Genomic DNA, 27,920 nt, shown 5'->3' with positions numbered 1-27,920 from the left:
AGTTTTTGCCCTCCTCTTTGAAAAGCCTTTTTTCTTGTTTGCTTGGGTTTTGTTTTTTTCAATTTAATTCTAAGCCAGCTAACTTCAGACACGTTTGCAAAGCAGAGACCATCCACCAGTTTCCTCTCAGGCCCACCCGAGGACCAGAAACAGAACTGATCAGCCTCAGATTTTTCTTCTGCCCTTCTCCCCTGCAGAAGAGGAAAGACCTGGCTCCCCAGAGCCAATGGTCTCAGCAGCAGCGAGAACAACAAGCTGTATGGAGGAGGTTTCCCCAGCCACACAGGTGAGCCAAGCTTGTCTCTCAAGATTGCCACCAGGCTGTGAGTCTGGTCAACCCTGCAGATCTTTCCTCTCTGTCAGTTCTCCCATTTCCTTCCCTGTTGCACCCAGACACTAAACGATCTCTCCACAGCACTCCCAGCCTCGGCAGCAAAAGGTAGGAACCCAACCTGGCAAGCCTCTGGTGCAGAGGGAGCCCCGGGCTGGCCGCAGGACTCCACAGCGGCATCCACAGCTCCTGCCGAGAGCCCAAGCACAGGGGCCAGCTCAGAACGTCACTCCTCCCATTACCTGCTCCTGTTCAAAGCTCTCTTACCTCCTGCCTCCTTGGTCCCCAGCTTCAGTGATACCCATTGGTAAAAGCTGTTGCAATCAAGGGACCCTGCGAAGAAAGAGTTAAAACCCCACTCTTTAGCAAACAAAAGAAAAATTAAGAACTACTACCACAACAAATTCAGTCATGGCCCAGATGCTGGGAAAGCTGGTTTCAGTGGGAGGTGCCAGGTCTAAGGAGCACGTCAACCTGCAGGACAGGGCCCACACAGGCTCTTGGACACTCTAGGCCAGACCAGGGAAAGGTGTGGATATCAGGACCTTGAGTGGTGGCCAGGGAGAGCCAGCGGAGCCCAGGGACGTTGCAAGAGAACTGCTGCGTCCTGCACTAACCGTGTGCTCTGGGGCTCAGCGGTGGCACGGCAGATGCTGCGGCAGGTGGCATTTAACCAGAAAACAGGCTGCAGGCTGAGAGGGAGCCACCCACTGCTGCTCCCCTCCATCGCCACGCGGAAATGCAGCCCCTTCCCCAGCCATGCTGCTCTCCATCCCCCGCCCTGCGCACAGCCCGGCAGGGAACACTCACCCCTAGGCTGTGGCCGAAGCCAGTGCTGGGGGCTGGACTGGCAGCGCTGATGTAACTGCTGACCCCTGAGTCCTGGTTGGCGGCTCCGTAAAGCTCTGCCATGGGCCCGGGGCTGGTGGTGCCCAGAAATCCACCGGTGCGACTGGGGGTGGAACCTACAGGAGGCAGCAGAACTACAGAGTCAAGATCCCAAAAATGCAAACCCTGTCCAACCCCGCCCCCCCCCCCCCCCCCCAGCCCCATCGCAAACCTCCGTGCCAGGACACGCTGGGGGGGAAAGTGGCAGTTACCTGTCCCTCGCACCACGGCCGCCGCAGCCGCTGCTGCCGCCATTGGTCCATACGCAGTGAGGGGGATGGCTGGAAAAGAAGGAACAGGCATCTCAGGGGCACTGTGGCTACACGGGCAACTAACTCCTCCGCAGGAGCCTTCACTTCCCGCTGCAAAATACCAGGCCCAGAGGCGCGTCAGCTTAGTGCCTCACACAGGACATCCGAGGACAACAAGAGGGAGCGCACAACCCTGCATTTACCGGTGTCCTTTTGCACAACGAATGTTATGGGGACTCACTGGCCACGCTCTGCTAAGCCCACAAGCCTGGAGCAGCTGAGGGCACAATGTGGAAAAGCTGAACCAGAAGTGGGCAATTGCAGACACATCCTGTCACTCCTTAGCTTGCACGACACAGTTAATCTGAAGCTACAGATCCAGATTTTGGCTGTAAATGTGGAGAAAAGCAGCAGCTGACAGCTCAGCATCCTGAGGCTCAGTCCGTCCTCACTGTCCCTTGGTACTATTACTAAGTAACAGTTTAATAGCCTTTCTCCCTGTTTCTCTACTCTTCTCAAGACGCACCATCCTCCCCAAGTTGTGCTCATGAAATGCCCAACTCCTTGCTGTTCATTGTAGAAAAGCAGAAAACATATACCTAGGGAGCAGGGACTAGAAATGGCTTAATCGAAACAGTAAGTCTTAATTTATATGTAGCAGTTCTAATTCCCAACTCTATTGCCACAGGCATCCAGCCCTCGGGGCACGAGCCATCTCGCCAGTGCATTTCTCTTTGCCCTTAAAATGACTGGGTCAGCATTTCATGCTTGAATGTGAAATTCACTGTGATTCTGTTTAAAGCACCATAAAAAGAGGTCAGAACAAATCAATCGCGTTAAGGCTGAAACCCAGACTAGCTTATAAGGGAATATTTAGTAGCAGGCACCAGCCTGTTTCACACAAACGTCATATGAGGCTTATATCTGGGTTAGCCGCTCATTACAGGCCCTGGGCCAACGAGAGCACATTGCTGCTCCGCAGCAGCCCCAAAGATGCTGTTCTGGGGAGGAAAGGCTGCTGGCAGCCACTGTCCTGCCCTGTCATTGCTCCATGTCCCTAAGACACAACCGAATGAATGCGGTTTTACTGAGGAAGGAGGCGAGGTCTTCTCCAAAAGCCTCTAGTTCTATTCCCTGGAAAAAACCCTTTTTGCTTTTGCGGTCTATCTGCTGAGACACCAGGGCTGTGTTGTGATGACAAAGCACCTGCACGTTAGCTTCCCTGCATGCTGGAGCAATCAGCCCTGCTTGTGCCATCCCCTCCTCTCAGTTCCACTTGCCAAGGCCACCAAGTGCAGCCCATTTACGCGCACGCACCCACTTGAAGGCACGAGGGCCCTCGAGCGCGGGACAGCTCGCGGGGCCTTTGTACGGAACGAAGGGGGCTCTGCCCTTTGTGGGACCAACTCCAGCCTCTACGTGCGAACTGCAGCTCTCAGCCCAGCCAAGAGGCTGCACAGCAACTGTTTAGCAGTAGGTAAGCGTAACGGGAAGGGAAGAATGCCACGATCCCCAGCTGGTGCTTCAGCGAGACACTCAGGACTGTAAGCTAAGGTGGCACCCGGCCAGGACAGCGGCATTAATAACTTCTTGTTGCAGAGAGCCCTGCTGCGCCCCAGCCACTGGTGACTGCCAGGCCCCAGGCAATTCACCTCCGCCTGGAAAAGGCACGGAGCAGCCAGGCATGGACCCCGGAGGCAAAAAAACCCCACTTTTGCCAAATCACTAACATTCCCCTGCATATTTTATGGGTTTTGCTGTAAAAACACACATGTAAATAAACAACTGGACCCACATCTCCTTTGTTTGGTAACCAAAAGGCTCAGAGGTGGGGGTCAGGTGCTTATGCAGTTGCATATGCGGTGTAAGAGGGAGCTGGTATTTGGTCTCCCTCTACCTTCCTCAGGGTGATTTGTCCCTTGGTGGCTGCCAACCTCAGCATTCTCAGCAACAGAGAATCCCTGAGGATTTGACACGGATCTGTGCCACAGAAACGCCCTTTCAAGTCTGTTGGTACTGATAATTCCGGGAGAGCTTCTCAGGAAGCTTTTCCACACCCCCATTGCAGACAGATTCAAACCCTGAAACAGGTGGGGGCAAGGAAGCGCTGGGGGGAGGCACACCACAGGAAAGAGATGGCACATGGGGAGCGGGGTGCAAAACGAAGCTGCTTTTCTACAACAAAAACCATGAACATGACAGAGCTGGGGAAAACACGGCCATGGAAGGGAGAGTAGATAGAAGGAGCATCACCTAGAGAGAACATACTGCACACAACGCAGGGGCTGAGGATCCAGAGGGTATTTGCACTTGTGAGGACATTGAGCCAGGACTAGTCCCTCGAGAATGGTCCCGACCCCATTTCATTCTACGGTTCCCCACGAGCACTGCAGGACTTTGTAGAGTCCCACCACGCTCGCTTCTGCCCGGGAAGCCTGTGTGGGAGTAGCTGGGGAGCTGCACCACCTGCAGTGGGGAGAGTATTCCTTGCAGCCCCTCCTGCACAGGGGAACGGGATTAGGGTAACCGGGAGTGCCCCCACACCCTCTCCCTCCTCCCAGCACTCCAAATCTTGTCCTTGCAGCAGCTCAGGTTGTTGGTAGACCTTTGAGAAGTCACCCTGCTCTCTGCAGTTTTCCAGATCTGGTTTACACCCAGCCTGGGGCGAGGAGCTGAAAACAAGGCAAGAAGCAGGAAACACCATCTAAGGATTACGCGCCTTCATTTGGTATGACCTCCATTGCCCTTCTCTGAGGCAACACACATGGCTCTGATTGCCTCTCCATCTTTCCAGCCCCAGCTCTGGATGGAGCTCGTACAGATGGAAGAGGAAACAAGGAACGTTTCCCATCTAACTGCACCAGGTTGTGGAGCAGAGACACCACTTAGCATCCCAAAGCCCCCTTCTCCCCTTCCAGCTTGCGAGTTTAGGAAACGAGCGGGACTGACCTGTGAGCTCGGGGAGGACGGGGGCACTCGGGAGAGGGGTCCGCTCTACACGGAACTCTAAAAACGAAATGCAAGACAGCTTAGGAACTTGTCAAATGCCCCAAGGGAGACCCCGCAAAGTGACAGCAGCGGGGTCTGCCGGGGGAGCAGCCTGCTGCCAGACTGCGACCAGACCAGGGTCTTCTTTAAACTAATTTATAACTGGTGCTGAAAGGTGCTGGACTCCTGCTCTGGAGACTGAAACAATCCATTTATCCATAGAATAAATCTGGCCAAGGCAGGGCAAGCACAGCCCCGGGTCTGCCCCGCAGTGCTGCCCTGCAACCCATCCGACCCAGCCCTTCAGCTGCCACGCCAGCAGATGCTCAGAACGTTCCACACTCATCCAGCCATGGGTTTACAGCCAGGCACTTGAAGCCACTATGACTGGGACCCACAAACTGGATTCACAGAGAGCTTCCAGCCAGCTAGGAGGCAACAGCAACTTTCAGCCCCAGTCAGCCTGGGCTCACCTCAGGCAAAGCAGCAACTTCCCATTCCCAGCCCCTAACATCAGGGCTTCAGATATAAACCATCAAACTGGGGGATGAAGTAAGGAAGGGATGCTCGGAGTTGCCACTTCTCTAGAAAACAGCACGACAGCCTTTTCTCTGCGTGTGCTCTGCCTCGTCCCCTGCCTGGCGGGGAACACCGGGGAGAAGAGGCCCCAGCAGGCGCTGAGCAGCTGCGGCACAGCAGGGTCCATCAGAGCCCGTGTTCTGAGCACATGGCGGGGCTGGGAGCCCGAAACCACCCGGTTTGCGGGGGATCTGCAGCCCATCGCCCACACAGATGTTTTCTGGAGGCTGTGAGCAGTCCAGGCGGTGTTCAGAACACAACTACAGCATTGCAAGTGCTTGAGTTTTGGGCACCTAGGAGTTCCCCGGCCCACAGAAAGTCACATTATAAAATCCTGTGCTATTTTCAGAGCGGTGGCAACTCTGGTAAAGAGAGACAGACAGACACAAAGGCAGCGGGACAGGCAGAGCTGCAGGGGCCCTTCTGCGTCACAGCAGCAGCCCTATGGAGGAGGCGTCAGAGCAGCCTTGGGCTTTTCCTGCCGCTGGAGTGTGCGGATAATCCTAATGAAGGACAGGCTGTTCCACCTATTCCAGGGCTTTTCCCCTCCCCCTTCCACATCCGTCTCCAATTTAAAGAAAGACCAAACAGGGGAAAGGGTGAAAGGGGCAGAGCCTGGGTCACCCATCACGCCAGGGACCCCCGTCACCTGAAGGCACACCAAAAATCCGAGCAGGGAGCCCCACTCACCAGGGAACTGGTAAGTGTAGCCAGGTGCAATGCCAGTGTAACTTCGACTCGCATAGGTGGCAGCCTGGAAGCCTGGATAACCTGGGTGAGAGAAAAGGGCTCTGTTACTGCAAGCTCACGGGGTCCACAAGCAGCGCAACCATCAGTGTTGGACAGAACAAACAGACTAAGAGCAGAAACCCCAGTAAATTGCTGGCAGAATGCACAGCACATGCGAGTCTGCAGAAGAGTTCTAGCAGGCTCGTTGGATTTTTTCCGTCCCTCCAAACATGTAAGGACATGGAGGTTTCCTCCTCAGAAGCTCATCGCTCTGCAGACTCAGGCTTTCTGATGCATCAGCTGGATTCACAAATAGGAGATCAGGGCGGTGGAGGCATCTGAATGGCTGAATAGCTCTGAGTCACTTCTACACCAGAAGTGCTGGCAAAAGCAGGCAGAGAGCTCCTTCCTGGCGCGAGCTGGGAGGACAATCCCTGCCGTTCCCAGGAAGCTGACCACCTATACAGAACGAGCCTGTGAGAATGCAGGGCACTGACTCAGAGATTAATATTTGATTTGAGATTGCCCAAGACATAAGTACGTGGATTTCCCAATGACTCAGCTTGAGCCTTGCTGCTTTAAAATTTACATGGTTTAGAAAAGGCAAAACCCAAACCCCACAGGCTGGAGATTTATTTTCCTCCAATAAGTCAAGCGAAAACACTGGGGGAAAAAATGCCGGTTTTGGGGTTTTGTTCAGTGACTAACGGCTACTCAGGAGGCTTAGCAAGGAGAGCCAGGCTGAGTATACTCTGCCCAGCCACATCAGCAATGATCCTGAGCAAAGACTGCTTTTGGTTGAGCTCAAGCCTGGCTGGAGCAAAGAGAGGGAAGGAGAAGAGCCAGGAACAGCACCTGTGCTGGAGCGACCGTGCTTGACTCTCAGATCCAGGCACGAGGGTTTGTAGACCTGGAATCAGAGGCTACACAGGAAGTTTTTCATTTGTTAAATCTTGTATCTGAACACATTTGCCTCAGAATCATGGACAGGCATGAGACCCAGCCTGCTTGTCAACAATTTCTCCTTACAAGACAGTCTCATGATAAGCACATAGTTTTCCTTGCAACACCAGATACTTGGTGTCCCTGAAAGCAAGGGAACAAAGTGAGCCAGAGCTTAGCTAGAACTTTAAAGGCATTTTTATAGTCTTTAAATGGCAGTGAGGACATTTATAGGGACCATTGTTTCAAGTGGAAGCTCATGGGCTCTTTAATCAACTAATTCATCAGAAAGCCTGCACAAGTGTGGGAGGAAGAAGCTTGGGTGCAGATCACTCCACGCTTCAGCTGTAAAGTGACATCCTACTCCAAGTGAGCCATTAAAGAATTCCAGTGTACATGCTGTGGCCCTGCGGATTGCTGATGGAGCTGCAGGGGGCCCGAGCTGCCCAGCAGCACATGGCTGCGTCCCCCAAGCTGTCGCAGGGCAGCAGTGACAAGTTTGCAGTTTTTCCAGGTGCCACCAGAGGGCAAGTTGCGATCACAAACACGTCCCAGCACCCCCAAAGCATCCCCGGCCTTGCACGGGGAAGAGCTGCTGCCCTTGGCCGCCCTGGGGATAAAACCTCTAAGCTGCTGCCTGGCAGGACAGGGAGCGGAGGTTTGTCCTTGGGCTTACCCAGCATGCCGATCCCCAGCATGAAGGCGTCCATCCCGTACGGCATCACTCGGGACCGCCCTCGCGCAGAGCCCGTCGGGGACATCACCTCCTTCGGCTGGGCCTTTTTACACTCCACCTGCCACAAGAAAGGAAGGATCAGGCTCAGAGCTGCCGCGGGGCACGGGCCAGGCAGGGCTGTCCGCCTTGATGACACTGCCGGGCAGCCTGTCCTGCTGTCCTTCCGTCCATCCTGCCTCTGGCCGTGCTGCCAGCCTTCCTCCTCACTCCGCAGCCACCACGGCCAACAGGGAGCTCAAACACTGCTCTTCTCCCCTGGAGCTCCCCCATGCTCTGCTGGGCTCTGTACCAGGGCCTCAAAGCCTAATCTTCCTCATTTCTGAATGAAGATTAAAACCCAGCCGCTCCCAGGCCACCAAAAGGTTTCACATAACTTCAGAACCTCCAAGTGCTGCGCAATTCCTCATTACACTTTTCTCCTTGAAAACTCAGTATCGTGCTGGTTCACCTTCACACTGCAAGTTTCCTTCCCAGACTGGCTGCTGTGACTTTGGGGAGAAGATTCCATCCAGTTCCCCACTGCAGAGATGGTGCGTGGGGGCCCCAGTGCCCCCAACCCTGCCTCACTCTACCCTACACCTCTGCCCCTTTTCCCCCGGGTTCTGCCCCAGACACTCACCATTTTGTTGTTGATCTCATGGAAGTGGATTTCACACACTTTTTCCACGATGTCTTCACTTTCAAACGTGACAAACCCAAACCCTGAAGAAAAGGCAAAACTCCTTGATCATGTCCAAGTTCTGCACCGTTTGCACCCGCTACCCTCACTCTTTTATTGGCAGAAGGACAGTACAATCAGCCCTTTCTCAAACGGCTGTCACTCATTTTCCCTCTCCAGCAAATCCTGCTTTTATACACAAGAGCAGGACCGCTCCCTTATATATTCCCCTTCTCATCCTGTACTTCCCACCCTCTCTAATCCAACTGCTCTCAAAACCAAGTTGTTGTGGGTTTTTTGAACTTTGCTATTTGCCAGGCAAACCACATGGCTGGTAATGCTGGGGAGGACCCCGGCAGACGCTCACACAAAGGGTCGGTGGAGAACCGAACAGCTGCTTGCCGGGACGTCGCCACCCTCGCTCCGCGCACCCCGCCAGCCATGACCCCTGCACGTTTCCTCACAGTCACTGCTGACAAAGCCTTGTGTGAGCAGGGAAATATCAGCAATGCAGGTGTACAGAGCCAGAGAGATGCACGCAAGCAAAGCAATTCGCAAAGGTTCACCAAAGCAAGGCTGGTATCTGGGGTAAGACAGGACAGCGTGTTCATGGCCCACGCTCACACGTCCCTTCTCTCACCAGCCCCTTTGCTGACAGTTTTGGCAAAGCCCGGCTCGGGTGGGCAGACTAAACTCCTCTCAGATGACTGCAGCCGCTTCCGGAAACTGAGGCAGGTGGGAGGACGCCTTTAAGCTTGCCTTACAAGCAAGCTGGGATTAAGCAGAGCCTTCCGCCTTCCAGAACTGGCCAATTCCATGGTGCTTTAAAATAATTTCTAAAAACAGACAAGGATCTGCTGCCCAAATCCCCACTTTTTCCTCCGTACTGCCAGAAAAGTAAACTCCTCTCTCTCTGTGCCCAGGTAGTTACACACCATTCACATCAACACCCACAAGTGGAGGGGCTGGGGTGTTCAAGAACAAAATCCCGATGTTGAAACCAGTCCAGAGCCCCATCAGACCCCGACCAGGCCTTGGGCAGAGCCCCACGCCGCCGACACGATAGACGGCAGCTCACCCTACAGCTGTTTAATTGGACTAGGGATTGCGGGGCACCCGTGGAGGAAGAGAGGTTAACACTTCTTCCCTTTTAAAATGAAGCTGGAACATCCCAGGTCAGACAACCAGTGTACATTTAATGGTTTTAGAAAAATAAAGCAAAAACCTGAAGTGCACACAGTGTGGCAAGAACAGAAGGGAGCGCTCCCTGGCTGATCCAGGGGCAGAGGTGCTTGGAAGCGCTTCAAACAGCGCACAGACACGAGTGGCCCAGCGCAGGGCTGTTAGTGGCCGATTTGGAAGGTGCTGATGCTAAGTTTGCACGCTAAGCTGTCGCAAATGAATCTCTGAGGTGGTGCAATGCTTGTGTTGAGCTCTGCTGTGCTCCAGGGCAGTCGGTCTGAAGACTCACTGGGTAAGCAGGAGGCAAGGACACCCATGAGTGGCCTGGGCCTGGATAGGGCAAATATTATAGCCTTGCTCCCATCCTGTAACCGGACCTCACCAGCAAGACTCGGGTAAAAAAAGGTGACCTGGGAGCAGAAGCGGGCTCCGGGCCGAGGAAGGGGCGAGAGGCAGGCACTGCGCGGGCTCCCGTGTCAGCTTTCCCAGCGCTCAGATTACTGGGGACAAGGTAAGACACACTGCGGGCTGCAGGCGCGGAGGTGAGCGGGCAGGGGAGGGGGCCGCCTCCTCTCACATATCTGCAACTCAGCGAGTTTGCAGCACAGGAAACGCGCTGGACAAAAGCCCTCTGTGCTGCGAGGGACGCCGCTGAAGGATGCAGATGCAGAAGGATGGGGCGACTGGAGGCAAGATAAAGAGCAGCTGCGACCCGCATGCCCTGCTGCTGGGATACCAACCCCTCTGCAGGAGGCAAACCCGCCGCAGCTCCCCCTCTCTCACCTCGGTGTCGGTTGGTTGTCTTGTCGAACATCAGCATCGCATCATCCACCTGCAAAGAGAAGGGCTCCCATCAGCTTACTGCTGTTGCCATGAGCATCCTCTGACGTGTGTGCAGAGCTGCCCAGGCCTCCCCACACCTGAGGGGATGAGATGAGACCTCCTGTCCCCAGGATGGAAACAGGGTGTGTGTACACATGCACACACGCATCGGCTACCGCACCAGGCGCTTCCTCAGGCCACAACCAGCCCTGTTTCCCCACCAGCTTGGGGCAGGTGCTGCCGAGCTCAGCCCCCTCAGCCCGGCCCCTGGCAGGGAGCGACCCGGATTGTTTGCCTGCAGCTCCAGCCGGGGGGCAAGGAGCAGGGAAGGCATTGTTCCCAAATCCCAGCCTCAAAGGAGAGGAGAATTAAAGGGGGGGAGAGAAGCAAAGCTGGAGAGGGGAGAGGAATAAGGGGCCTCCCAGCGCCAGGGGAAGCGGAGGCCTCAGACAACAGAGCCTGCCTGGGAAGCGCCCCCGCCCCCACCCCAGAGGAGCCTTTTCCTCTAGTGAGGTTTCCCACTGCTGGAGGCTGTAATTAGAGCAAATTTACTGCAAGGCCTGAGCAGGGCTGCCTTCCCGGGGGGAGGGGCGGCCAGGTCCCATCCCCCAGCCCCCGGGGGCCACTCTGTCCCCCCAGCACATCTCGCCTGCGCCCACTTGTCCCCCATCTCCCCGCTCCCAGAGCTGCACCCGCCCGCAGGTCAGGCTGAGCAGGGTTAAAAGATACACCCCAATCCCCTCCGTGTAAGCCCCGGTGTAAACCTGTCCCACTGACCCATCCCTCCTCTCTAATGCCGCTGCTTTAATCCGATTATGAAACTGGACGTGCAAGTGCTCAGGGGAGGCGGCGGCAGGCTCCGGCCAGCAGCTGCCCTGGCCCTTCTCCTCCTCCTCCTCCTCCATGCGAGACCACCGCTCCCCAGGCAGCAAGCCCAGGTGCCCCTGACTCCATGGAAGGATGACTCCCTCGCCATGTCCCCGGGAAGCATCTGCATTGCTGCCTTCTGCAGAGCATCCCACCAGTAGAGCCCATATCCCGGTGCAGGCAGCCACCAGCATTGCTGCTGGAGAGCCAACAGGTTAGGGCAGGGAGAGGGACAGCCGGCTCCACCTCACTGCCACAAGGATGGAAGAGCCCTTGCTAATGTCTCCAGTGCCACCACGAGCAGACAGAGTTCAACTTTGATGCCCTTGGGCTTGTCCAACACGTCCATTCCCCAAGAGCCAGGTGACAACAGACAACCTGGCACCTGCTCATCCCATGCTCTTCCCATCCCGGCTCAGCCCCTCTCGGCCAAGTCAACAAACACCTGAGAAATGTGCCAGGCATCCAGCCAGAGCCACGGGGGACGAAGGACTCGCACAGACCCAGAGCAAGTCCTCAGCACTTCCCAACACGCCGCTGGGGGCTGAGGGCAGCTGGTCACGCTGCCATTACCCATCGCTGCTCCGTTCTGCCTCTTCACAGTGCCGGCACTACTGTGACGTGCTGGGCAAAAGCTGATGTGGCTTAAAATATTTCAAGAGGTTTTACTGTCTGTTTTTGTTCATTATTTAAGCTAGATCACTTCCTCCATCCGTTTCTCAGAAAGTCTGGGCACACAGCTGTCCTCCTCCCAGTAAAGACTGGGAGAAAGCTGTGTCAATGGGACTCTGCAGCAGCGCTGCTCCTGGAGACCTCAACACAGGTCGCTGGAGCCCACAAACCCATTGCGATGAGACAGGACCACGAGAAAGAAAAACCCAGCAGGGACAAGCACAGCCCAGCTGCGCTGACTTACCCTGTCCAACCAGCCCCAGCGACCACCTCTTCTTCTCGGAGCCTGGACGAGCTGCAAGGGGCAGCGCCCAGCACATGTCCACACACCAAACCACCTCACAGCAACACCCCAGGCAGTGGCCGAACGCTGTTCGAGCACTCAGAGCTGGGACACGTGCAGCCGCTTCACCCCAGCGGCACTCGGTGCACCCAGAGGGCTGCAGCCTTCGTCCCGCTGAGCCTTCTTCTACGCTTCTGCTGGTGCTCTGGGATCCAGCGTCTACCCAGCACCCCAAAGTCTTGCCACAACGTATTGACAATAACACACATACTTTATTTGAAAGCTGTTTCCTGCCGTGAGCTAAATCTAAGATGGATAGGTATCTATGTGTATATACACACAATATGTGAAATAGCCTCACCCCACTCAACACTAAGGCCGCAACTCTGTGTATGGCTACAACTGGTGGTTTTTATTGCCAACAAAACCTACACACGAGGATCTTCTTGTCTCCTTCCAAGGTAACAGGTAAGATGAGCTGGGTGGTCTCAGCGGGACAAAGCGGAGCCCTGTAACCCCGTGAGGGTGCTGGGTGGTGCTGGAGCCCACAGCGGAGCACACCCAGAGATGGAGAAGAGCCTCCCTGCACCCGCAGGGAGCAGCCATTTCCAGCACCCTGCCCAAGGGCTCTGGCCTCACGCCACATCCCTCCTGGCTCATCCCTCCTGGGCTGGAGCAAGGGGAGGAGATGGAGACCGGCTGCCTCTCCCTGAGGCCCAGCGCCAGCCAAACACCCAGGCAGTACCAAGCACTGCGGGGATGAAGGTAACATGGCCGGCTCCCAGCACGGCAGGGGGGAAGCAAGGCCTGCCCCGACCCCGCACCCGCACCCACCCAGGAGCGGCAGCCCCAGCGGACAGACACCGTGGCGCTGAACCGATCCCCCCGCCCCGCCGGGCCCTTCCCGGCTGGGCCGCGCGGGCCCCAACAAAGGCGGCCGCCGGCGGGGCCGTCGCCATGGCAACGCGGCCGCCAATGGCAGCTGCCGCCCGGATTAGCGCCGGGCACAAAGCCGCCCCGCTGCGCCCGCCCCGCCAGCGGCGGCGCCCTCACACACGGCGCGGCCCGGGACGGCGGGCGGGACGGCGCCCCACACCTCCCTCCCTCCATCACAGGCAAGCCGCCGGCACACACGGGAGGAAGGGTTCACCGCCAGACCCCCTCCTGCGACCACTCTGTGTGTGTGTCCCCAACCATGGCTCCGTGTGGGACAGAGGAGCCGCCATCCTGCCTTGCCCCCCCGGGACACGGAGCCCGGGACAGGGAACAAGGGACACTGGGGAACAGGCATGGCCATGAATGCAGGTGGCATCTCCAGCCCATCCTCAGCAGCTGGCAGAGATGAACCAGATCTATTACCCAAGAACTGGATGGGGGAGAAGTGTGTGGAAAATTGCACCAAAGAGTTTCAGAAACACCCCCAAGATCATTTTTAATAGGGTGTGGAAATAATCTATGATCATAACTGTACTTTAACAAAGGCTTTTTTGCCGGGTGAATTGTCTTTCTCCCCATTCTCTCCCCACCCTTAAATAAATATTTGTTTCAATTCTTTAAACATAGTCAAAGAAGCGGATCACTTTACTAGGAAACTGTTTAGCTTAGTGGCCAAGGCTCTCTCCCAGGGAACAACTTCACTTGCTGGCCCAGGCCTCGGTTATCCAACATGTGAGGCTGGAAGTTCAAGGTTTGTTAATTTTGAGGAATGATGTCTCTCACCATGTTCAGCCACGAGGGTCAAAAAAGCCAAGGACAAGGAGGGGGCCGAAGGGCAGAGACTTTGCTCTCTCGGCACATCCTTCCCAAGGAACCCGACCACAAGAGACAACTTCTTTGGCAGGTCAGCAGTAGGTACCAAACCGCTGAACATTCAACCCAAGCTGTCCAGCACCACCTCCTCTGAGCTCTGTCTGCAGCGGCTCTTTCTGCCTTTGGAAAACCAAACAGGAGCAGAAGAAAGGTCATGGCTTTGGCTCAGTGGAGGTAACATATTCAAAAAGTGAAAAAAGGTTGGTCCCTGGGGATGGAAGCTCTTCTAATCCTCCATGGATCTGCCACTGCCTGACCTTCTGCAGCAAGCGGCACCTTCCTGAGAGGAGCAGACAGGTCCTTCTCAAAGCAGCACCTGGTTTTGATGAGAGCAGCGTGGTGGTGACAGGAAGGGAAAGGGACAGCCACACGTTGCAGAGACTCTCCACCAAAGCAGCCCTCAGCACAGCCCAAATAACCAGGTGCACAGATGTGAGGCATTTTGTACCCAAACACAACACAGTACAATCCACCTGGACCTGGACAAAAGGTCCTGGTTTTGTTGGTTTTTTTTCTTTCAATGGCTTAGTTCCACTCTAATATCTTCCAGTCTTACTGGGACAGTCATAGGTGTCCGCCAAGGAGGAAGTCAATGACAGCCTCGTGCAGATTAAAATAACAAATTTCCAACACAAGTTTGATAAGAAATGCTGGGTGCACTTCTACACAGGCAAACTTTGGAGACAGTTGTAAATATTTAAGCAAAGGTTTTGCAGAAATGGGCATCTTCCACCTGAATAGCAATGAAAGATGTCTTGGCTCGTCCTAGAAGGAACCATGACAACGTTGGTGTAGAAAAACCAGGCAGAAGAATAACAGCTGCCGAGTCGGCTTCAGAATGAGGAATGCGAACCGAAACGCTCTAGAAATGACTTGGCCACCCTGCTCCCAGGAGAGGCCGGTTCTGGGGTGGAGGACGCACGGCGCAGAGCCCGGCTCTGGGAGCAGGTGTAGGACACCCACACGGCGCCAGGACCTGCTCACCTGCGCTGCAGATCTGGCTTCCAAACTCCGGGAATGAGACTCGGCCGACAGACAGAGCCCACCCTGAGGCACAGCCTGCCCAGGTGCTCCTGCCCGCCCTCACACCGCCGGCACCTGGCAAAGATCAAATGACCCACTAAAGACCTGAATGACCATTTCTGCTACCGCATTTTTGGCTATCTGCCTACCAGATGCGGAGCACAGAGAACCCTTTGTTCCAGTGGCATTGTTACCGCAAGCCAAACAGGCTACTGCCGCAAGAGAGGTGATCAGATTCCCCTTCTCCTCCCCTCCCCATCTGTTCATTGCGACCATCTTATGCGTGAGAATTTGCATAAATTGCCCTCTGATCTGTGGAAGAAAATCCAAAACCCAGTTTGGAAATCCACAGCAGGCTGACAAGTAGCTTTGATCCCTGAAATTTCCAGAGAGCGGCAGATTAAGGATTAATTAACATTCTCCCGATCCAAAGTGAGGGAAACCACGCCCACCATAAGCACAGAACAAGTCTTCCTTTAAAGAAATTCGCCATTGGTATCTAAAGGTTCTCCAATTAGTCAGCAGGAAAACTCATTTCATACACCCAGGTCAAACCGCACCATTTTTCTGGCAGGTGAACGTGACCATGCATTTGTGACAAACACTCCAATCCTCGCTGAATCCAGCGCCTTGGACATGGCGGTTTTCTCTTGGGTGGGATGGTACGAGAGTCGTTGCCCGAGCGAGACCTCAGAACCTGTTTCAGGCAAACAGTTTAGAATTTGGACGGAGTATTAGATGGCAGCCTAAAGGTCAGAATCGTCCTCAGACCTCAGCAGATCTTTTTTCTTGTTTGCTTCCAGGATATTTTTAGAGAGCAGATCTCTCTCTGGACACGATACGCTTAGGAGAGGGGCTGAGCTTTCGTGACCGACTCATCCCCACACGCAGATCACCTGCACGCCCAGGGAGAGATGCAGACTGGTTTTAAACACTTCTCAAGCACCTTTGGAGCCACGACTGATTAGTGAGTCATGCAAAGACGTCATTGTGAATATGCTTCTTGCGTTTCCACTTCATGAAATGCAAAAGCTCACAAGAAAACACCTGAACTGGGTCCAGGTCCCACTTCTTCCAGTAACTCTGCATTTCCAGTTTCTGAAAGGACCAACTTCTCTCTCAATGACAAACAAAGGACTGGCTGCACCACGTCAGAGCAGAGGTCCACCTTGCCCAATACCCCCCAAGATACCAACCGACAGCAGACACCTTTGAAAGAACATAAAAGACAAAGGCAAAGATATTATGATAGACCCCAGAATACCCCATCATCTTCCAGCCATTTGTGATTCAGGGATTTCCTGAACTCAACAGCGTGTCTGTGTATTTAGAAGACCTTCCATGAATTTGTCCAATCGTTTTGGAGCCTATGCAAATTTTAGCAACAACAGCCTGGGGCAAAGATTTCACAGCTTAGATAAGCTCCACGACAAAAAGACCTTATTTGTTCTGAGCCTCCTATCTCACAATTTATTTGACTTTCTCTACCGCAAGACCTCATCCAACCAGCCCTTGAAAAAGAAAGATGATCTGAGTTTCTTCAGTTACGATTTGAAACAAATAACTTGCTTACAAGATCAGAGACCCAATGGTCCATACAAATTACCCTCATGGAGAACTGCTTTCCCTCCTAAAAAATAATACAAACCAACATGTTCCCATGGGTTGAGGTAGCAAAGGAGGAAGCAGGGACACGAGCTGCTCTGAGGCATCCTCATGCATGTTGAACTAGACAGAGGACTAGCTATGCCTGAGGTGCTAGGGGCAAGATATCTTCCTTCTCTGATTCTGGTTTCGGTGAGGGTGGCAGCCTCAATCCAGACAGGCTGTTGAAATACTTCCCTGTGCAGTCTAAAGATCTCCAACACCATCCAACTTAAGCCAAGACACTTGGCTACATACACTATGAATGCAATTCTTGCCAGGACTTCTGTCCTACAGTTGCAAAAATAAGCTCCTTTAGAAAGCATGTCCATGGCCTTAGCTTGCATCTCAGAGAGATTCATTCCAGTTTTGGAGCCAGAAGTGTTTCCTAGAGATCCCGCTATGTTTAAAGTGCGAGCAGCTGCACCTGACAAACCAGAGCCAGCTTGGGAGCTCTTCTCAGTCTCTCTCACTGTACTAAAAAAACCCTTTGTATTTTGTTCCTCAGGAAAACAGCAGCCCATATTTTTCATTCATAGTTTTGGAAGGAAAAAAAAAATAAAGTGATCCTTCTTTGAAGCAGAGAACTCACACTGTATTTGAGATCCTCTTTGAAGCTTCGCCTTTTGTGCCTGTTATTTTGATACGAAGAACTGGGGTGCCAGCCTCTCCCTTTCTTCCTTTATCCCTAGGTAATACGCATGGATTTCCTCCTCATACATTTTCGTTTTTCTTTTGCCACTTCCATTTTACAAAGCTGGGAGAAGGATTTGGACACAGCAAGGAAAGAAAACAAAACAAAACTAGGAGAGTAAGCAGAAATGCCAAAATGGGAAAATCAGACTTGGGAATTTTGTTTTATGAAACGCGAATCCATTCAATCTCCAGCTCAACCAATCTTCCCTTTTTTTTCCTGCTAATGCACACACAAGCTGTGCTGTTTCTGACCCAAGATGCACCAGCGCCAGCTACCTTGGTAGACTTGTGAACTGCAGTTCACAGATTTGGACTGGAGAGAACATCACGATAATCTAATTTGACCTCATCTGTACTGCAGGCCACAGCACTTCCCCTCCTAATTCCTACAGCATGTGCGTGCTTTCTGTCTGGACTAAAATGTATTTTTCAAAAAGCATCTATCCTAATTTAAAGGCCTTAAGTGGTGGCAAATCTAACACACACTTAGGCTTGCAGCCTGAGGGTTACCTAGAAGATAACCTGTGTGCAAAACCCATTCAGCAGGCCGGGCTCCCTTGTCCTCAGAGGCAGAGGATGATCTCTGCCTGAAGTCGAGATCCACGCTGAGCTTGCCGCTGGATTCTCAAAGATTGACTACAGATCACCGCTGGGAATCTGGTACCTTGACCTTGAGGACTCAAGGCAGGATGACTTGTGCTCCCCTCTCTAGATCCTAAGCATTCCCATGCTTTCCTGGATAGGCAGGAGAAATGAGGAGCGATTTTTCTCCTCTCTCCTAGAAAACGGGGGTGCACAGACAAACAGAGGGAACACAGACAAAGCCATTTCCTCAGAGAGTAAGTCCTTTAGAAGGGCAACCTTACCAATTCCTTTTCACACAGTCCCAATCCAATTCCAGAAGTAGCACTGGCCCAAATGACTTAGGGAAGATTTTTCCAGGCAGGCTTTCCAAGATGAGGATAACACAGCTGAAGCTTCAGCACCTCTCACTGAAGGTGCCATAAATCGAGGAGATGAAGTCCGGGTGCCCAGAGACCTCTGAAGAAGAGATCCCAGGAGACCTCTGAAAGCCAGGAGGCCCCAGAGCATCACAAACACACACCCAAAGAGCCTGTGTACCAAGATCACGTTCTCCATAAGTCACATCTGAAACCGAAGGCAACAGGCTTTTCTTAGCCCTGGAAACCACAGAGCAGCACATTTGGAGCTCAGAACCCCAGAGCTGATGGCCGTGGAGGTTTTCCTCTGAAACACGCCTTCCCACTGCTCCTGTGCATCAGCCATACGGAGCTACCGACTGAAGAGAATTCCTCAGGAAACAGTTCTCCTGGCCTTGGGTGAATTATCTGAGGCTTAATCTGGAAGATGGTTACAGGCCAAGAACGCTGCTTTATACAAGAGCTCTGAGGAGTCTCTCCTCAGCTGAAACGGCCAGATGACTCAGAAAACTGCCCCAAAAATGGAGAGTCAATCTGACCAGCCCTGACCTCTCCCCACAGAAACTCCCCAGAGCCAAGAGGCAGCTGCATCGGCCTCATGCAGATTTTGAGCACCGGATGTTGTCCAGGATGCTAATTCTTCAGAAATGAATTGCACTGAGCTATGCAGAACTCTCCCTTCTGCCCAGTCCCAAGAAAACAATCTGACACAACCAGTTCTCGCCACTCTCCTGACGTCAGGACACCTTTCAGCACATGACCATCAAACAAGAGGAACGTTAACAGCAAAACACCCCAAAAGAACTGAAAAGTACTTCTCAGTCTAGAGCAACTGTAACTGTTTGTAAACAGAGCACTACATGATGTGCTTCTGCTTCAAATGAACAGAGGTACAGTGAAGGTTAAAAGGTGATTACACCTGAGACATTTTGTTTTCCTATCAAACGCATCCATCAGCAGCGCAGAAGCACACGCAAGTCACACCAACAACCTTCAGACTGCACAGACACATGGACAACACCATCTTTAGTGGTGACGCCTTCAATGACACCACGTAGAAGCTCTTGGGGACGCAACACCGTTTGCTTATTTCTAATAGAAAATAAAACCACACAGAGCTAATGACCAGCAAACATGGGGATATGTGACCACTTCTGCCATCGCCACTTTCACTTAGGACTGAACAGAAATACAAAGGAGTCCCACTTTGCAGACACGGCATCATCCCAGGACATGCAGATTCGACTTCAGAAGCTGAAGAAAGGTACTGAGCAAACCACTTGTTCCAAACTTTCTGCCCAGAAGTTACAACAATATGGCAAAACTGGTTACAAAACTCTCCTTCCTTTCACCAATTAACGTGCCTTTACATAACAACACCCTTTTGTAGGATCTTTCAGACGAAAATTAATACTAAACCCTTCATCCCTCACATTCTACAGTTCCTGTGGTAGTTTCCTCCACATCCATGATGCTGTCAGCGACGTCCTGGCCAGATTACTGCCCAGCAACCTGCGTTCTGCCCCCACAACTGGGCAGGAAGTTCCCAACAGCTACAGGATCCAACACTTCCCACCCCAAACAGCAAAGCCATGCACAACACCACCGAACAACAGCCAAACAGTCACGGTGCCCTGCCCCAGAGGTGACCGCATTCAACATTCGGATACAATGATCCCCTTCAGTTCATAATCCCATGAAAAATCTTGGGATCTTTTAGTCTAATACTACTGAGGTTGCTCCTGGGGATGCTCACAACCTCCTGACGCAGCTGAGAGGCCAAGACTGAGCCCCCTTCTACGCTCCAATTCAATCCCAACTCACAATTTGCACACCTGGCTGTCACGGACCACAGCACAAGTGACTTCCATCCACAGAAGCCCCCCCTTTCCTGAGCTGCACCACAACAAGGGACAGACGTAGTGCCAGATTTTCTTCAAACAACCAAAACTAAGATCACCACTGGCCCAAGACTCAGCAGGAGAAGTTTCAGGACCAAAAGGCTTATTTTTAATAAAGGATTACTGAAATATCGATCGCAAGGCTTAAGAGTTCGAAACAGGCCACAGTCGCAGATTTGATGCTACAGCCGCTCTGTTAGGAGTGTCTACAGACCTTCCTCCAGCGTTTGAACAAACTGCACATCTGCCGGCCACAAGAGGCCTCTGGATAGAGAAACACTGGAAAACCCTCAGCCCAGGTCCTACTGACTCCAGGAATAAGCACAAAGTCTTTGTTTCAAATCATCACAGGGCAGGAGTCGCTGGCTGTAGCCCTGCAAAGACATTACAGCCACCCAGCATCTGTAACTGACCTCCGGTCTATTTAACCTCACGCAAAACACTTGCAAGCTCCTAATCTCACCTCTACAGGAGTTCAGAAAACTCGTTTTTGCCCCAGAAGCAACAGCTTTGATCCAACACCACTACAGAGACTTACCTTCCCAAACTGCTCGAAATACTGTTTCACATCCTCCACAGTAGTGTTCACGGACAGACCACCCACAAATATCTTCTTCGTTCGGGTCACCATCTGGAAAAGGGAAGGACAGGAATTCACCGAATAAACCCAGAGTGAGTGGAGAACGAGATTCAAAAGGCCACTAACTCCCGTCTGCTGCCAGGACCGCCTGCCCCTTTGCTGCAGCTGAGCTTCCACCTTCCCAAAGCCCTCTGGCCAAACACGGCTGGCACATGTGTCCCACTCCAAACCCCAATTCATGCACTCGCCCCATCGTGCTTGCCAGTGCCTAGCCACCACCCTCTCCTCGGACAGCACATCACCTCTCCCTGCAAACCTGCTGCTGCTCTCTTGGCACCTTCACCCTGCCCTGAAGATGCAGGACATGACCGTCCCCTCCCCAGCCCTCCAGCTGTCCCCACAGCCCTGTCACCCAGCACAGCCAGCCTCCTCCAGGCCCCCTGAGATGCCCGCTCTGCTCCCCAGAGCGGAGAGACAGGCAGGAGGCCCCCTGAGCTCACAAACTGTAAATTATCTGGTCTTGCATGGAATAAGCCTCATTTCGCACCCATTCCCCAGTCAACTCCCAGTTAAATCTCTTTTGCCTGTACAAGAAGGCGAAAAGAACATCCCTCTGCCCGTTGTCATTCACGCGGCTGGGACAAGGAAGAAAACTAACTACCCTGAGCGGGGCCATTGCTGCCAGGCGGAGGCACACCAACGTCCTTTGAACCGGCTCTCCAGCTGCATCCTCCCCTTAGCTGCTTGGCTACACCCCTGCTCTCAGAGGAACACATGGTCCTAATTACCCCAAGGAGCATAGGGCTAATCCGCAGCAATTCCCTGGCTTGGAGAGCAGCCCGTTCTAACACTAAAGCACCTTCTGTCACCAAACTGCTTAATGGAATTAACCCAATTCCTACCATGTGCTTCCTGGCTCCAGTTACTCGGGATACCTGCTCACCAATTGTTCTCGGTGCCTGATCCCCCCACTTCCCTCCCAGCACCAGTCTCCTCTTCCCTCTCTGTTCCTCGACACCGCTGCTCCCCAGCTCTTCTCCCATGACAGCACTTGGAGTTGAGACTCTGAACTTTAAAAACTCCCATCCAAGAGCAAAGTTAAAAGCAGAGCCAAAGTCTGAAGGCAGTCTCCGGCCCACTGATGGCTCCTCGGCTCAAAGTTTCTAGCTGCAAACCTGGAAAAAGTTCCTGCAACTGCAGATTTCAGTGTCAGAGACTCTTGTAGATAAAAGTCCAACAACAAACTCCTTCTGCCTTTTCCAGTGCTGAAGAACATGAGGGCATCTCACAAAATGAAACCTTTCTGCCCCTCTCTCTGCCATACGCCTATTTGTACACGTGCATGTGCACACACACAACCTTCTTTCCACCTGTATCACGCCCTAGCACGGAGCTGTTCTGAGTCTCCTTAGTCCTGAAACTTCCAGGCACTGGCTGCAACTCCAGAAGGACTACGCTCACCCTGGGCAGCACTTATTTCACCAGCTCTAACTAATGCATCCTAAAGTACAACTAAGAGGCCTCCCAGTTCCTCCAGTGCCGTGCAAACCCCCAGCACTGCAAGCCCAGTGGGAGCGCACACAGCGCAGCACGTCAGGCTGGGCTGCAGCATGGCAGCTCCCACCCCAGGCGAGTCCAAACCCCAGGGAGCAGCTCCATCGCATGCACTGGACAGGATTCACCGCCACGAATTTCACCCTTTGGAGCGGCGAGGGCTGCCCGCAGTGCTTACCTTGGGCTGTGCTCGGCGGGGGAACGCTACCTTCGGGTCAATCTGAAAGAGATGCAGGGAAGAACAGGTGAACATGCTTTTGCTGCTTGTTTACAGACGCTGGGTTTTCCTCCATGCGCACAGCTGTCTCTGCCCATGTGGCACCTTGTTAGAAACCCAAGTCATCTACCTGAGGTGTGTAAAACAAAGCTGGCCACAGACATCTTCCCCCCTCGGTAAGGTGTAATCCAGGGAGACTACAAGTCCCAGCATGCAGCAGTCTGTCTCCAGCTGAGCGCTGGCCAGACGCACCGGAGAGCCCATCACATGCTGGGATTAACAGGCTGGGCTGCACCCTCCCGCTCGGCCTGCCCCTGGGTGCCCTGCATCACCGGCCTCATCTTAAAAGCGCTCTGGTTTGCCTTTTTGCTCTCCCCTTTCACTACACCTACAAGTACAGAGCTCACCTGGGCAGTAACAGGACAGAAAATAGGCAGCGCACAAAAAGCCAAAGATTCCGCGCCACGAAACACAGGGTGAAGAAATAAAAGAGCAGACAGGATGGCACAAATTAAACAGAGGAGCTCAAAGCCCGGCGGGCTGCGGAGGCTGCAGCGGCAGGGCAGCGTGCTGCCCCGCTCCCCAGGCAGCGCCGCACACAATGAGGCGATGCCTCCCTGCACAGGCTGAGCCTCCATTGTGCCTGCTCAGCTTCTCTATAAACCTGCTGCCGGTCCCTGCGCCGCCATCCAGGTGCCGCGCGTTCTGCTGGGCTCAGCACGGCCGAGCATGCGCCTGCACCGGCCTCACGCACCACAAAAGCCGGGACAACACTAATGCAGCCGCAAGCCAAACACCCATGAAGCCTCCTCTTCTCCTCAGTCACCACCTCTTTCTTTACAGCCTATTTTTACAGCAACTCCTGTAAAGTTACATCACATTGGGGATGATCCAGAGCTACAAATCAGCTTACAAAGACCTGTGGTAAAGGCAGGTCTGGCTCATCCCCACGCTCGGACAGGCTGCGGCTGGGAGGGCAGCCCAGAGCGTCGTCCCATCAGCCCAGCAGCTCCAACAGCCCAAAAGGAAGCCGTGTTTCTCCAGCTCCTCTCGCCGCTTTGTTCAGCTTTGCAGCCTGGCCGCCCTCCCGTCCCACATCCTTTCACTTGTCACACAGCCCTGCAGTCCAGCCTCCCTGTGCCCTTCCACCAGCTCTTCTCCCTGCCTTCCCCACCTCCGTCCTGACTCACAGCCTACAACATAAATAAACTCAGCACGTAAGTAAACAGAGGCAAAAGTGAAGAGCACAAATAAACTCAAAAATAAACCTCCCTCTCCAAGCTCCAAGCGCCAGCAGATTAACATACCCTCCAGTGCCTCCCTGGGGCACCTGAACCTTCCCGTCCCTCCCCTCCCCGCACACACCCCCCCGACCGCTTCCTGGCCAGTGCAGACACCCACGGCGAATTCTGAGGACAGGGGACGGCAGGAGACCAGGAGGTTGATGGCAGATAATAAGCAAAAACAATAATCTACTGTCTTTTACTTCTCAGCCAGTGTCATTCAGCTCCTGCCAAGAAGATGCTTTCATACTCAGCAATGCTAAGCTCAGCCTCATTTTCTCATTACCCTGAGTGTGATCAACTGGGCAGAGATAACGCGCTCTCCTGGCTGGAGGGAGCAGGCAGTCATTTCACAAATTCTTCTGCACAACCAGCTATTGTTGCAGGTAGAGGGAGGCTGGGGTGACCAACTGCAGGGGCAGCCCTGGGAACACGCGGAGGGGAGCAAGTTCAGTGCCAGATTCAAGTTACTTGCACTGGACTGGTCCTCAGTGGCTGGAGTCTTTCTAATTAAAGCAAAAGCACTGGTACCTTATTCCTCCATTTCTGGTGTCAAAACAAACAGCCCAGGAAGAGTTGTGTTTCAGTGTCACCCACTGACGTAATAGATGCTTTTTACACACCTAGACAGAAATCTGCTAAGAGGAAGAGCACTCAGAACTGCTGGAGATTGTATCCAAAAAAACAAAACCCCAGGATCAGGCTGCAGTGAGGGGAAGTCACTTGAGCTCAAACCGCTTCCACTTCACCCCACAAGGCTTTGGGGACGAGGAATCCCGCTGATGTCGCAGGTGGGCCAAGCCAGCCCGCCAGGCTCCTCACTAATGCTCTTCAGGCCACCTACAGCAACATTTACTAGTTCAGGTCACATAATTCCTGCGTGAACCCAGCTGGTATCGCTGCCCCTGAAACAGGGGGAGAACAGGGAAGGACCTGTGAGACCTCACGACTGGGTTTCTCCGTTCATTGCACCTCCACAGCTACGTTTGCTCTGTTAGTCAGCGCTGCCCCAGAGCCACAGATCGCTCTCTCCACCACAAAAGACAAACCCAGTAAAAACTCGGTAACGGCAACAAAGAAACGACAGGGCAACCCAGCACCGCCAAGCCAGCTCTTCCCAGAGCGCATAAAGCAGCGGCTCAAGGCAGCGGCCAGCTGCAGCTTTACAAAGTCACGCAAATCTTTTACCTTGAGACTGCAAAGCCAATTCTCATATCAAGCATTTCCATAAATAACTCCGTAGGCTGGTGCTATCTAGCTTAAAAACAAAGAGGAGTCTGAAAAGCACAAGGTTTCCCCAGAGAATCGGCCCAACAGCCCTTGTTAGGGTAGGAAGAATCAGAAAACAATGAAGCAACAAGTTGGGCAGACACTGTCTATCAAGTGCTGCTTGCCAGGAGACACTGAGCCTTGAGAGAGGACTGTCCTTTCGGGACACTGGGCCTTTTCCTGCAAAGTTTCATAAAACCCTAAATTAGGATTCAGATGAGTTTATGTCATTTAACCCATGAGTCACAGCAGAGCCTTTCAGCTCAGCAGGGAAAAGCCGTACGGAGGCTCCACGCGGCACCACAAGACCAACTTCTCACCCGGCAAAACACCCCAAAACATCTGACACAGCCGAAAACCATACTAAATGAAAAAATAATTTAAAAAAAGAAAGTAGGAAGAGGATGAAAGTTCCTAACAAAGGAAGGGCCCTGGTGAAACTGCCCCCATTCTGCCGCGCCAGCGGGGCGAGCAGAGCAGATGCAGCTGGGAATTTCAATGGCCGGGCAGTCCCCCGCACCACGAGGCCCTTCTGTTCTCCCGCCTGTCCCTCCCCACCCTCGTGAGCCGCACGGTGGGACACGGAGCGGCTTCGCACAGGCGGCAGTGCAGGGAGAAGAATGGAGACAGTGGGTTTCAGCTTGCTCCGAGCCCCAAAATGCTTTTGGGATTAGTGCTACAACAGACATCCATCACTTGCCTTTCCAAGAGAGGTCTATGCCAGCCCGCAGACTCATGACGGGACTAGCTGAGCAGACACCGTGTTTACATAGGCTACTAAAAAAAAAGAAGGAGAAAAAAAAAAGCAAGCCCTAGGCCCTCCTCAAAACACTTTACCATAACCCTCCCCCAGAGCAAAACTCACTTTACATCACTCCTGAAAGGAGGAGGGCTGGAGTCCTGGGGACCCAGCCTCGGCCAGGAAGGCTGGAGAGGTTTAACCGGGAGCTCCCGTGGGGAGGAAGGACCTGTGCACATCAAAGGGAGCGATCCAAGCAGTTAAACAGGAACAGACATAAATCTCGCTGCAACTCGCACCGTAAACCCTAAGAAAGCGGGTCTTGCTCTCCCGCCCTCTCTCCCTTCTGCTGAGATAAAGGCCGAGACGCCTGAGCCACACGCTGGAAGAAATAAAGTTGCACGTTTGGACTCCTGGGTAGCCCATGCCATGAGCTGGAACGTCTCCCCTCACCGTGCCGCCCCCTCGCAGCCCCACCGCTCCCCCATCCCTACCCTCACCTTCACCCCGGGGCAGCAATAAGGAGAAGGAATTCAGGGGAAGGCAAGTGACTAAAACTACAGAGAAGGGACCTCCCACTCAGACACCTCACCCCCACACCCCAAAACAGCCCACACATCTCCCGAGCACCGCAGATTTGCAAGGCAGGACGGGGCACGATATGCCACCAACACAGGGAGCCAGCGAAATCTTTCTGTTGGCCCAGCCGGGGCTCCTCATCAGCCCCCGCTTGCAGAGCAAGGGCTGGAGCTGCAGCTGCTCCAAGAGGCCAGTGGTGGCCCACATGGGCGGGCGCTGGCCATGCTCGGAGACAATAAAGTCTTGAACCTCCATGACCGTTACAAAAACTTCGCCTGGGGAAACCACGGGAGGGTCTCTGGGGCGCGCGGCACGGAGAGTCTCTGCGAGGGGAGGGCACGGGCCACCACGGCCAGGGAAGCAGGGCCTGGGTGGTGGGGACAGCACCCCTGGGGTGCTTGGCAGCGCATGGGGGGCAGGGGCAGCTCCCCTCTCCCCAAACGCAGCCACATCCATTTCCCGGTGCCAGTCATCGCCCCAACCGTGTTCAGGTGTCCCAGCTCCACGGGGGTCACGGTCACTCCTCAGAGGGGCCTTACAACCGCTGGGCAGGAGGAAAACCATCACCGGGAGCTGCAGACCCACGCCAGGACACGGACCGCGGGTCAACGGCGAGCCCGGTGCTCAGGCAGCAGCCGGGCTACCCGCCGGTAAGCAGGACGGAGAAAAGGCCGACCGATCCGTACCAGGAATCGATAGTTTACAACCTCTAACTGGAAATCAAACACCGCAATCGATGGCTGCTCCGAGCACAGCCGCTCCACCGGCAAACGCACCCCTCGGATCAGAGAAGTCATCTCACCGTCTTGGAGTCCAGTTCATGTCTGGATTGGGCCAGGACCTTGTCGACGCCAGCCTGGTCCATGAACGTGACGAACCCGAAGCCCCTGAGCCCCGCAGCCCGGGCAGGAGAGGGGATGCAGAGAGAAGAGAGAAAGTTGGTTAAAGTGGCGGCCGGGCCACGGCGGGGGCGAAGGGAGGCGCGGGCCCGGCCTCTCACCTGGATCTCTTTGTCAGCGGGTCCCGCATCACCAGGCACTCCTTCACCTCTCCGAACTGGCTGAAGTACTCCCGCAAGCCCTCTGCAAGCACAGCGCCCACCGTTGGGTGTCCCGGCCCGGCCCGGCCCCGCCGCCCCCGCCGAGCTCGGCCCCGGCCCCACCACCCCCGGCCCCGGCGGCAGGTGCGGGGCTGCCCGGGCGCTCACCTTGCGTGGTCTGCCAGCTCAGTCCCCCGATGAACATTTTGCTGCGGGAGGAAGGACAGAGCCGTGAGCGGGGCCGCGCCGGGGGGCCGCGGCGCCCCGCGGGGGTGGCGGCGGCGGCGGCGGCGGCGGGGCCGGGCGGGGAGGGGAGGGCGCGGATCGGCCATGTTGGCAGCGGCACCGCCGCCGCCGCCGCCGCGCCTGCCCGGGCCGGGCGGCCGAGGCCGGGGGTAGGGGGCGGCCGCGGCCGGGGGTGTGGGGGGGGCGGGGGGGGCGGCCGCCGCGGCGGTACCAGGGGTCGTGCGGGGAGTCCGGGGAGGCGAGGCCGGGCTGGCTGCCGTCTGTCTCCATTCGGACCTCTTCTCCCTGCGAGGAGCGGCGCCGCACTCCCGGGGCAGATGAGCGCTGGAAAAGGGGCCGGACGGACAGGCCATGCTGCCCCCTCCCCCGACCCCTCTCCGCCGGGCGGGGAGGGAGCGAGGGAGGAGGGCCCGGCGGGCACAACCTGCCCGGCTCCTCCCACCCCCGCCGGCCCGCCGGCCGCCCTGCGCAT

General features: G+C 54.5%; 1 protein-coding gene across 5 annotated transcripts; it reads right to left on the bottom strand.

The window, feature by feature from the left end:
- Window positions 1–622: 622 nt before the first annotated feature.
- MSI1 (musashi RNA binding protein 1) lies at window positions 623–27,920 on the bottom strand (the record flags this gene model as incomplete). Of its 5 annotated transcripts, none has more annotated exons than XM_080355227.1 (14): window positions 623–664; window positions 1,142–1,314; window positions 1,408–1,500; window positions 4,420–4,476; window positions 5,728–5,808; window positions 7,385–7,502; window positions 8,064–8,146; window positions 10,068–10,116; window positions 20,481–20,573; window positions 22,255–22,296; window positions 26,966–27,050; window positions 27,164–27,245; window positions 27,371–27,411; window positions 27,660–27,718. In XM_080355227.1, the coding sequence occupies 14 exons, from the start codon at window positions 27,716–27,718 to the stop codon at window positions 623–625; spliced, it is 1,098 nt and encodes a 365-aa protein (XP_080211353.1). The 5 variants fall into 5 exon arrangements, with proteins under 5 accessions (XP_080211353.1, XP_080211354.1, XP_080211352.1 ...); XM_080355228.1 differs by having other exon boundaries at window positions 1,142–1,296; window positions 1,432–1,500; XM_080355226.1 differs by having other exon boundaries at window positions 1,142–1,296; window positions 1,432–1,500; window positions 26,966–27,245; window positions 27,660–27,920.

Source organism: Nesoenas mayeri, assembly GCF_963082525.1.
Source record: "Nesoenas mayeri genome assembly, chromosome: 17".
Classification (NCBI taxonomy): Eukaryota; Metazoa; Chordata; class Aves; order Columbiformes; family Columbidae; genus Nesoenas; species Nesoenas mayeri.
This window is presented reverse-complemented; position numbering and strand designations above follow the sequence as displayed.